The 11,896-nt window shown below is 35.6% G+C and overlaps 1 protein-coding gene across 1 annotated transcript; it reads left to right on the top strand.

The window, feature by feature from the left end:
- The first annotated feature begins 454 nt into the window (after positions 1-454).
- Positions 455-11,827, top strand: acot11b (acyl-CoA thioesterase 11b). Its single transcript, XM_079826684.1, has 16 exons — positions 455-625; positions 2,230-2,429; positions 3,037-3,106; positions 3,189-3,249; positions 3,813-3,914; positions 4,251-4,386; positions 4,650-4,806; positions 4,933-5,052; positions 7,611-7,749; positions 7,955-8,010; positions 8,190-8,256; positions 8,345-8,428; positions 8,559-8,692; positions 10,343-10,474; positions 10,558-10,684; positions 10,938-11,827. The coding sequence occupies exons 2-16, from the start codon at positions 2,240-2,242 to the stop codon at positions 11,088-11,090; spliced, it is 1,728 nt and encodes a 575-aa protein (XP_079682810.1). The 5' UTR covers positions 455-625; positions 2,230-2,239; the 3' UTR covers positions 11,091-11,827.
- Positions 11,828-11,896: the final 69 nt, after the last annotated feature.

Raw genomic sequence — 11,896 nt, forward strand, 5'->3', positions numbered from 1 at the left:
TAATAAAACTGTGAGAAAGCGCAATACGAACAATGGAATCAAGCTGAATCATTCACTTACTATTATGGCTTGGAAATAATTGAAATAGCATTGAGATAAGTAGAAAAAAGCCTTAAAATGCAATGTAAAATTCAAAGAAGAGTCTTCTTATACATATTTTCTAATATAACTCCAGTTAGCCTATATTTATAGCCTACCTATATGAACTTTACATTAGCCAGAGTAATCATATTTACAAATCAATTTATTTGAAGAAAAGCTTTGTAAGTAGGCTAATTACAAAAAGACATGTATACTGGCTTCGGGTCTGTTAACAAATTTTTAAATTAGCCTAACTAATTTATTAAAACCCTGTAAGCAGATATATATATATATTGTTTCCCCCTAATTCCTTAAGGTCAATAGTAACAGAATCAGTCTACCTTAAAAAGTTTCTGGGCGTCACTGTATCTTCATAGGGCTTATGGGAACAGTGTCGAGCGCAGTGTGGACACTTTGTTTGACTGGGAATAGCAAGGAATGTCTTTTTATTTATTTTAATATAGCCTAACTATCTTGCAAAGATTCAGACACCACACAGACATCGTTTCTTCGTGCAAATGAGAGAGGTTTAACATCTATTCACGTAAGTTTGCTTATTTCTTTTCTTTTTTTTCATTACCAGCCTGCCCAAAAGGGTATTTTAGTTCAGACGCAGTTGACACTTAATAACCTGTTGTGCAAACTTTAGAAAAACATAATCATACGTTTCTACTTATAAAAATAAGTCGATAAATGCACGCAACTTAATGTTTTTATAAAGGATATTCAGTTTGCTGTTGTTGTCTTGAATTAGAAACAGTAGATTAATATGCAACAGTCTATATTGGCTATAATTCAGTTTTTAATAACTTGATGTAGCCTACTCTCCCATAACCTCAACACATAACACAACCATGTATGAATAAGCAAAATTATGTCAGTTAAGTTTTTGCCACTTCAGTGTTTGTTAGAGGTCACCATGACTCATTTAGTCTGACACAAGACAAGTGCTCCATACTTAGGCTAGCTATGTGAGAACTGAACAGGATTTGTTTTGATGCTGAATAACGGCACACTGAAATTATTGGTTACGTTTTTATGCTTTTAATTGTAAATTCCACCCTAAAAAAATATTATATTCTTAATATCAGCTGTAACATGTTCTGTACTTGGACGTCTCTTAAGTGAACTATTTGACTGCACACAGGCTTGAGTTAATTACAAACAGAAACGAGTTAAGCGTATTAATCGCTATGGCACGTCGTTTTTACAGACAAAAACAGCTTTGTCCTGTTTCTGATCTGGCTCCAAGTCTTCATAATATTTAGCTGTTATATTTAAGAGTTTAAACGTGTTCACATCTGTTTTTACAGCGAGTGTGCATTTTAATAGTTTTAATGCGTTTTTCACAACTCGTTTTCCAATCATTTGTTTTTAAATTTTTGTATAGACGTTTATTTTTTGAACGTTTTTGGAACACAAAACTTGCATATTGCCATAACTCATCGTTTAAATAAATTGAAATATACAAATAAATGACAAAACAATTATTTGAATAAGTCTGTAAGATAGTGTTTGCTAACTGGTGCAGGTTATTGCACCAAGAAAATAAACTGGAATTCATTGTGTAATACACAGAGCCTGGCATGTTTTAAAAAAAATCTCCTATAATTTTGTTTGATTTAATTTGCAATAATATTTTTTCATTCATGCAGAATAATCTGTTCTGTTCAGTAATTCCAAAAGGAATTTTCTCTGATTATAAATCTGTTGCAATGTAGCACTCTCAAGTATTCTTATTTTTTTTAACCAAATAGGTAGGACTAATCCCTTTTGAACTGACTTAAAATTGCTGTGGCTCATGAAAATAACAAGCAAAATGGACAGGCCACATTTAGTCACTGTGTAACATGCATTTAAAATCACATATGATATAGATTTTATCAAAAATAAATAAATAAAAGCATGAGCTTGCGTGATGACTTAATGTGCCATGACCTCACTATGAATCCTGTGAAAATAACAACAGTCACTTGTCCTGATATTCAAGCAAATGTTTATGCAAGACCACTTTATATGAGGACACGACCTTAAAGTTACATTTCCTGAACTTTTGACATCCCACCTTTAAAACAAGTCATATTCTGGCCTATAATTTTGATCGCCACAAAATAAGGATCTTAATATGTTGATGTATTGCTCCAACAGAGCCCAAGTCATGGCGAGTGAGAACAGTGATCCTATGCTGCTGGAAGAGCCCACGTTCATTCTGGAGAATGGGGAGATGTACAGGAACCCGACTGAAGTAAAGATGAGCCAGATAGTCCTTCCCTGCCATGCAAACCACTGTGGAGAACTCAGTGCTGGGCAGCTGCTCAAGTGGATGGACTCCACCGCCTGCCTGTCTGGTCCGTTAGGGGTATTCTTAATGTTAGAGTTGCTGACGCTGTTTGAATGAAACCATGATTATTTGATTTTAAATTCATCCAATCTCTGCCAAGTATAACTATTTCAAGTACATTTTTAAGGTGATTTAATTTCACTCTGAATCATTGCCGTCAACGCCAGTATTCATGTAAACACCCCCACACCATATGCTTGTACTAAGTGTCATTAGACATCGCAGATGGAGGAGTCTGTAGAGTTTACACTGTGATTTCCATCCTCTTACCGCGAATAAACAGAGTAACGGGCTGGCGAGAAAGTTTAATAGCAGTTGGAATGATTTTTAATCATATTTAACTGATAAAAGGCAAAAGCATTTCTTGTGGCTAAACCTTTGTAGCGCTGTGAAAAGCACAGATGGTGGTTGGTAACAGCTTTGCATGCTTCCCTTAATGTTGCTTAAAATGAGCTGCGCTGGCCTGTTTGTTTTCTCTTCATTCGGTAGCGCGGAACCTTCTTTCTTCCTTCAGAATGACTTGCCTGCTTGCTTTTCAGAAGAACCTGCTTAAATACTTGCTTTGGGTGTAAAAGCAATTTATTAATCATCAACATTTGCTCTCTTGTTCCCAGCTGAGAGACATGCTGGCTGCTCCTGTATCACAGCTTCAGTGGATGACATTCACGTTGAAACAACCATAGGGTAAAAACATTTATAGGATCTAATTACTTCAAAATTGAAATAGCAAGCTTTTGCTTAATGGTATGTTTTGCCGTTTCTTCAGGGTTGGACAGGTTGTGAACATTACAGCCAAAGTCAACAGAGCCTTCACATCCAGCATGGAGGTTTGTGGGATCTACTACTATTTAATATCCACTTAATATTCAGCGATATTATGGATTTCACTGCACTGACACTATTGGATGAGAACTGAACTGAGCTGGATGATGATCATGTTTTCTGCAGAGCTGCTTTGTAGCTAAATTGCACAATACAGAGCTATTGAACCAAACTGAATAAACACTGAACTGATTTCAACTGAACAATGACACTATTGTCTTTTACTTGATTCTGTTTGCAGCGTTGAATCATTATCTTCCTGTTTATCACTGTAAATCTGCTTTGGCATTTTTTTTATTTAAAGCAATATAAATAAAGGTGACTATTTAGCGCAACTTAGAGAGCACAAATGATTTTATCATGTGAAATCAAACATCTATTGATACAACCAAAACACTGCATTTCACTTCTGCTCTAGCTTTTGCGCTAATCTAGTTTATACTGGAAACTTGTCATTGTGTACTGAGAACATTGTTGTCCCTGCTTGTAATGTTCTTCCTTTGTACAAAAGCTTCCGCTAAATGAATAAAACTAAACACATGACTGATGATGTCGGTCTTTGTCACAGGTTGGTATTTCGGTGAGCTGTGAAGATCTCTTTAGCGACAGACATTGGAAGGTCTGCCATGCTTTCGCCACCTTTGTGGCCCGTCGTACCGAAGCAGGAAAGGTAAGAAACCTCAAGTCAAACCAGCCCTGGGGCCAGTTGCATAAACTAAGCCATTATGTTAAGACAGTGTCTTAAGATCTAGTATGAGCCACTAGCAGTTAGGAAAGTGACATTCAGTTTTACTTTTCGTATCAAATTAGGCCAGTCTATGTTTTTATGTAACTGATTTTAAAAAGTTATGAACAGTCTTAAAGAAAAAAATGTATGTCTAACTTTTAAGACTAGTCTTAATGGTTTATGCAACCGGCCCCAGTTCAGAATGTCGGAAACCAAAATTTTTAGGCACACCTTTTAATCAGATCTTGGATTTGGTCCATGTCTTGTTCATTTGCACAGGTACAGCTCAAGCAGGCGATTCCACGCACGCAGGCGGAGCAGATGGAGTACAGCATCGCAGCCGAGCGCAGGAGGATGAGACTAATCCACGCAGAGACTATTATCGATCTCCTCAGCAGCTGCTCCTCTCAGACAGGTGAGCAGAGACTCTCCAGGTGTGTTTGTTTACTTCCAAGACTTTGAAGAGAGGCCACAGGAAATGAGTCATGAATCAGGAGTTGCGTTCATGATTAAAGGTGTCGTTCGGCTTGTTTGGTGTCTCTTCATGAGTATTCCGCCAACATTCATTTAAGCATATGTGCAGTAAACCTTCAAAGGGTCACGTGGTTTGAAGTGTGTTGAATAAATAGACTGGAAGATGCACTAGCTCTGATAAGTGGTGCTCTATTTGTTTTTCAGTGAGTGAGGATCTCGATTATCAGGATGCGGTGCCTGCAGAGCGAACTCGGGTAGAAAGCGTCGAGCTGGTGCTCCCTCCTCATGCCAATCACCAGGTCAGCACCTTCGGTGGACAAATCATGGCCTGGATGGAGAATGTAGCCACAATCTCTGCCAGGTCGCTATTCTACAACAGTCAAATCTGATGACACAATCTCTTGTTAACCTCATTCAGGATATTCTATTCTATTCGAGAAATCATTCGTGCTTAGGTGCATTACACTCTGTATGCTTTTTCCTCTAGCCGTTTGTGTAATGCTCACCCTACTCTGCGGAGCATAGACATGTTCCACTTTCGTGGCCCCTCCCACATTGGAGACAGACTGGTGTTGAAGGCAATCGTAAACAATACTTTCAAGAAAAGGTATCACTATATGATGAAAAATTAGCGAACCACTGGGACGGCTATGGCTATATACATTAAAAACATTCAAAAGTTTGGTGTTAAAGGGTTAGTTCACCCAAAAATGAAAATTCTGTCATCAATTACTTACCCTCATGTCGTTCGACACCCGTAAGACCTCCGTTCATCTTCGGAACACAAATGAAGATATTTTAGTTGAAATCTGATGGCTCTGAAAGGCCTCCATTGGCACAATGCACGGTTCACTCTCAAGACCCTTAAAAGGTACTAAAGACGTCGTTACAAAGTCCATCTCACTACAGTGGTTCTAAAATAACTTTATGAATCTGCGAGAATAGTTTTTGTGCGCAAAAAAACCCTAAATAACGACTTATATAGTGATGACGATTTCAAAACACGGCCTCATGAAGCTTCGAAGCGTTATGAATCAGTGAGTCGAATCATGATTCGGATCGCGTGTCAAACCGCCAAACTGCTGAAATTTGGCGATCCAAACTGCTGATTCGGCTCACTGATTCATAACGCTTCGAAGCTTCACGAGGCCGTGTTTTGAAATCGTCATCACTATATAAGTCGTTATTTAGGGTTTTTTTGCGCACAAAAACTATTATCACTTTCAGAGCCATCAGATTTCAACTAAAATATCTTCATTTCTGTTCCGAAGATGAATGGAGGTCTTACGGGTGTCGAACGACATGAGGGTAAGTAATTAATGACAGAATTTTCATTTTTGGGTGAACTAACCCTTTAAGTAACAAATAACAATCGCTAAAATTATTGAATATTTTGAAACAAAGGTCTTGTTAATGTTTGTCAGTTTTGTTCAAGGTAATTAAAGCAACAGTTTTTCAATAACGGAAGAATATGTAAAAGTTTGGTATTTTGAGTAAAAGGCACCCCTGCTGTTCGGGCAAAAGGCACCATATTTAACATGATAATAAACAGCTGGCGGCTGACTTTTCCAATAGTTGACATGACATGGTTCGATTCAGATTGTAAGTATCATATAAAAGTTGGGTGTCCAACTTAGAGATAATCACCACATTAAAATGAAACCATCATATTTAAAAATGTGATATTAATCATATCCTTTATTGTTACAACTGTAAATCTATATTCAATTATGGGATCTCCTTCAATGCTTTCAGAATCAAAATTTTTTATGATTTTGTTTCTATATTTTTCATATATATTTCTATATAAATATATTTTAATGACAGCATATTTATTGATCAAAAATTAATTATTTTATTAATCAAAATAAACAGGAAATAGTTCAAACTTTGCTAAAGGGATCGTTTTGAACAAGTATTTACTTAGACATTATTAAAACCCTAATATTTTAGCGAAAGTATTTGTATCAATACTGTGTGCCTTTTGCCCCATGCTGGTGAGCCTTTAACCCCATGTGTGGGGTCTTTAACCCCAAACATTTTTAGGATTTTTAAATATATATATATTTCTGTATATCCTACATTATAGGAGTAGTGAAAAGCACATTTTTCTTAAGGTGTGCCTTTTAGCCCCGTTGTACCCTATAAAAAAAGTTATGTTTCAAACAAATGCTGTTCTTTTGAACTTTCTATTAATAAAAGAATCCTGAAAAAATCTATCAGTCTCCACAAAAAATATTAAGCAGCATAACTAATTTTAACATTGATAATAATAAGAAAGGTTTCTTAAGCACCAAATCAGCATATTAGAATGATTTCTGAAGGATCATGTGACTGAAGACTGGAGTAATGAATCAGTAATCAGTTTTGCTGTCACAGGAATAATTTAAATATATAAAATTAAAATATTTCAAATCGAAAGCAGTTATTTTAAATTGTAATAATATTTCACAATATTAGTTTATATATATACACTCTAAAAAAAAGGCTCGTAATCATAGGGGAACCTTTTTTAGTGCTATATAGCACCAATTTTGGTGCTTCAGTGGTTCTTCAGCGGTTCTTCAGAGGTGCTATATAGCACCTTAGTGAAAGAACCGGTGAAGAACCTCTGAAGAACCGCTGAAGAACCTCTGAAGAACCGCTGAAGAACCACTGAAGCACCAAAATTGGTGCTATATAGCACTAAAAAAGGTTCCCCTATGATTACGAGCCAAGAACCATTTTTGGTGCCATATAGAACCTTTTTTTTTTTAGAGTGTATATATATATATATATATATATATATATATATATATATATATATATATATATATATATATATATATATATATATATATATATATATATATATATATATATATATATATATATATATATATATATATATATATATATATATATATATATACTTTATTTTATTACATACAATATATTAATTTATAATATAAACATTTAATTTTTATTATATAATTATATTACATTTTGTACATTTAGTACAATTTATTTTATTGTATTATAAAAGCTATGGCTCAGTAAGGCTTTTTTTAATATATATTTTATATTATTATAGAATAAAAGCTATGGCTCAGTATCAATTACATCCATGAATCAAGAAGCCTGATCTATCCTTGTACAACTGTTATGTTGTGTGTGCTATTCCAGTATGGAGGTGGGAGTGTGTGCAGAGGCCTATCAGGGTGGAGAGCCCCTGCGACACATCAACACTGCCTTCATGACCTTTGAGGTCTTGGACAATGACAGGAAGCCATGCACTTTGCCAAGGATACGGCCTGAGCCTGTGGTGAGCGCTATAACAGTCTTATAATCCCTCATATGGTGGAAGAGTTAAACTTGTTGACAGAGGAGATTGTTGGATGGGTTCAAGAGGTTGTAAGACAATCAATGCTGGAACTGAAGTGTTTGCTTGACATGAAAACTCTCTCTTATTTAGATTAGATTTATGTTTTAGATTAGAAATCATAATCTCCTCGTCCTGTTTTATCTAGGATGGTAAGAGGCGCTTTCAGGAAGCCATAGCCAGAAAGAAAATCCGCCTTGACAGGTAGGAACCTGTAGATTGACTCTATAATATCCGGATATATCTTATTCTTATGATATCGTATGCTATTTATACACTCTGGCTGTATGTCATATTCAAAGTTTACACTACAGCTATAAAAATTCCTGCATGGCAGAGCAGCATGGGACACTAGATCACATGAGTATGCTCTCCTCTTACAGGAAGTACATAATATCCTGCAAGCAAAGTGAGGTTCCTCTCTCGGTTCCCTGGGACCCAAGTAACCAGGTATATTAACCTGTTAAAAAAGCTATAAATGTCATGGATATACTCAAAATACTTTACCGAATCATATGACTATTCCATATCTTGGCAGGTGTACCTCAGTTACAATAATGTTTCGGCACTGAAGATGTTAGCTGCCCGGACCAACTGGGTCTTAACCTCAGAGAAAAACAAGGTGGATAATCTTTGTAAACCCTGTTTTTTAAGTTTTCATTTTGTCCTTTTGAGATTACATGGGTGACTTGAGCAGTCAAAAGTGCTGTAGAAGCTTTAGAGAAATTTATGAGCTGAAACGTTGTGCCCAGGTGAGTTTATACACGCTGGAGGAGAACCAGATGTTGTGCTTTAAGGTGGAGACCCATGTGGCCGTGGCAGCCGAGCAGGTGTTTCTGTTACTGTCTGATCTAAGGCGAAGGAAGGCATGGGACCACCACTACCAGTATGTCAAATGCATTTTTCTGCAATTTGGAAAACAACAATGCACATTTTTATCAACATGACTGTGAGGAATGGCTCAATAATATAACATTTGAATTATTTGCAATTACTTCATCTCACATTCTCACTCTATTATTCATGCGAACAACTAAGGGTGACTGGCACAGAAAATAGTGAATTATATAAAAGCCCGGGTATACTTCATTTTTCAAATTCCGCTTCATCTCCTGCACAAGCCTTTCAAAGTATACTTCTTTGGATGTGAGCGTGGCAGAATCTATTAGACTTTTGTTTTCAAGTGCTCAAATCATTCACACATGGACACAAAAATTGGGCTTCATACGGACAGTGTGCGCAGATGTCCGCAGACTCGTCCTGATGATGAAAATTCACAGCAAACATCACAGTGAATGGATCATCGCAAATCGCAGACAGCAAAAATATACTTTGGGCTTTTATCAGCCGTTTTTTATTTTCTATTAAAATCTATAAATTAACTCGCTTACTCTCTTTCTATCTCTCTCTCTCTATATATATATATATATATACACTATAAACCTGAATAAATTGGCAAAACTAAAAAAAAATTAGGTAGTCAGTACATCAACATTTTTAAGGTAAGCAATTCAAGTAAACAGAAGTGGCAGATTTTTATTCTGTACTGATAGATTTTAATTACACTTAACTTGAAATATTTGAGTTCATTCATACATTTAAATTAAAATGATCATGTTGTTATCTCAACTTAAATATAAATTAGTAGTGGAAATTTAGCTTTAACTATCTAACTCAGTAAATGCTAACTTGCTAATTGGCAACACAATGCTTTGATAGCATTAGCATAGCATAGCAAATGCTGATTGAATATGGCAATATAGAACATTTAATATCTGTTCTCAAACCAAGCTCATGATCTACTCGTCACCATGATGGTAACCCTAAACTAGCATAACAAAATATTAAACACTACTAAATCTCCCGCTTAACGTTAATCTTGCACAAAAAATATAATATAACACTTAATTTTGGCATTTACTGTCCCTATTGTGTGTAATGGAAAAGCATGCTGGGTAATAGAAAACCCAGCCCAGTTTCAGTTAAAAACTAGTTCATAAAATTCAAACAATGAAACAATCCAGATTACTTAAAATGTGTCAGTTTTGAGAACTCAAAGAAAAAGAAAGTTCTAAATTGATTGAACTAATTTGTTTAATTTAAGTTCACCCTACTCAAATTAATTAATTATTTTGAGCATTCGGGTTTACAGTGTGTAGACACACATATGAAATTGAACAAATACACGCATATCATTAATTGGCTACATTATAATCTCAGTGAAGTATTTCACATCTGAGTCCTCTTTAAAATAAGCAATTTCAGACATTTTAAACCTTTAAAAGTTTAAATATAAAAAAATTTACTTATAAGCTTGGATCTCTATTTGGCGTAATTTTTGCTGCAACATAAATTTAAATCAAATGTCGCTTTTACAGGGGTCTTATTTATTTGTTTTTATGCAAAAGAACTGTATTTTATGTTAAATGGCAATCTAAGATATCTTACAGGTTGTCTGCTGCAATGGCTGGTTTCAAATGACTTAATGCAGAACACTGATATTATAACTGAACATAATAAATATGCTCTAATACAGAGAGTGTGAAGTGATAACCGACTCAGATGAAGACGACACCATCTACCGTGTTGTCACCCCCTCCGTGACTAAAGGAGGCAAAGTCCAGGAATTCATCCTCCTGGCCTCTAGGAGACGCCCTTGTGATTCTGGGTAAACCTCTAACTCTAACTCTCTTTTTTGTGTCTTTCCAAAGGACAATATAACATAAGGTATCATATCTTTGTCCTTTTCAGAGACCCTTACTTGATTGCCTTGCGTTCTGTTACCCTGCCTGCGTACCCTCCTACGGAAGACTACAACAGAGGAGAGGTGCTCTCTGCTGGGTTCAGTATCTGGGAAGAGGATAGCTCTTTCACAAAGGTAATAAATACACAGAAAGCCTAATGGACACTTATATTGAATGACTGAATGAGTCAAAGTTCAAGAATTAACACAGCTTTAAACATAACAATCTCTTTAACTGAAATAATACGCATGTACATTAGCCAATAACACCATTTATAACTCACGTTTAGAAACTGCTTAGAGTGGTTCCTGGTTCTGCCATGTAGGTGTTAAAGTACTAAAGGTTAAGTGCGTCTGGCTTACATGCTTATGTATGCATTTCTCTCAGATTTCTTACTACAACCAGGCCACTCCTGGCGTGCTGCCCTATATCTCCACTGACATCGCTGGGCTTTCCTCCAGCTTCTACCGCACCTTTGCCTCATGTAGCGCTTTCCTGGAGGGGAATAAAGACAGCCTGGCTCCTCTGCCCACCCTGTGAGAAAACTCAGGGAGAAGTTGAAATTGACTTTCTGTGCATTCAGTAATTGATTTAGTTTCTGAAAAATAATGGTTGGGGTCAAGACTTCACTGTAGAATTAGGATGACATAGGCATTCACATTTGAGTTCAGTATAAAAGATCATGAACTGTTGGGTACATAAAACTGTGTGAATTCAGAAAAAGGCATTAGCGTTGTATTCAGGAGTCTTTTTCTGTTAAATATATTAGAAATTATTTTGTATAGACATGATGAATATTCATATTATTTAAAAAATAGATCACATATATATATATAATTTTTTTTTTTTTTTGATATTTCACCTTTTAGACTTTAAGCTAGAATTCAGGGTCATGTGCAATCATGTACAAATCTCTATGACTGTACCAGAAGACTAAGCTAGTATATTGCACTGTTGTCGTTCTAAACAACTTTAGTACTGAAAGAAAATAAGATGAATACACTTCATATAGGTGGTGAGGTCGATATGTGGTACTTCCTGTGACATGCACAATCAAGTTTGCATAGATTTTCAGTCTAGTCATTTACAAATGTTAGATTCTACCTTTATATGTCAGGCCAGAACAATACATTGAATCTCACATTGTGATTTGTTGGACAGGACTTCTAGATAAAGACATGGATAATTATTTTTGATATTATGTCATAAATACTATTATAATTTAGTGCAGTACATATTTATTTGTTCTCAAGCAAAATTGGTTTTGGCATTAAAAGGTGATTTAAAGATTCTTGTGTTATACTATGAATGTTGCGATGTTGACTTCTGTTCTGCTTAAATATGGC

Source organism: Gobio gobio (assembly GCF_949357685.1).
Source record: "Gobio gobio genome assembly, chromosome: 10".
Lineage (NCBI taxonomy): Eukaryota > Metazoa > Chordata > Actinopteri > Cypriniformes > Gobionidae > Gobio > Gobio gobio.

Bases quoted from the DNA above. Each gene is read 5' to 3' on its own strand.
- acot11b (XM_079826684.1), top strand. From the start codon at position 2,240: ATGGCGAGTGAGAACAGTGATCCTATGCTGCTGGAAGAGCCCACGTTC. The intron at 4,387-4,649 runs GTGAGCAGAGAC...TTTGTTTTTCAG, and splicing joins CAGCTGCTCCTCTCAGACAG to TGAGTGAGGATCTCGATTAT. The intron at 8,429-8,558 runs GTGGATAATCTT...CGTTGTGCCCAG, and splicing joins TAACCTCAGAGAAAAACAAG to GTGAGTTTATACACGCTGGA.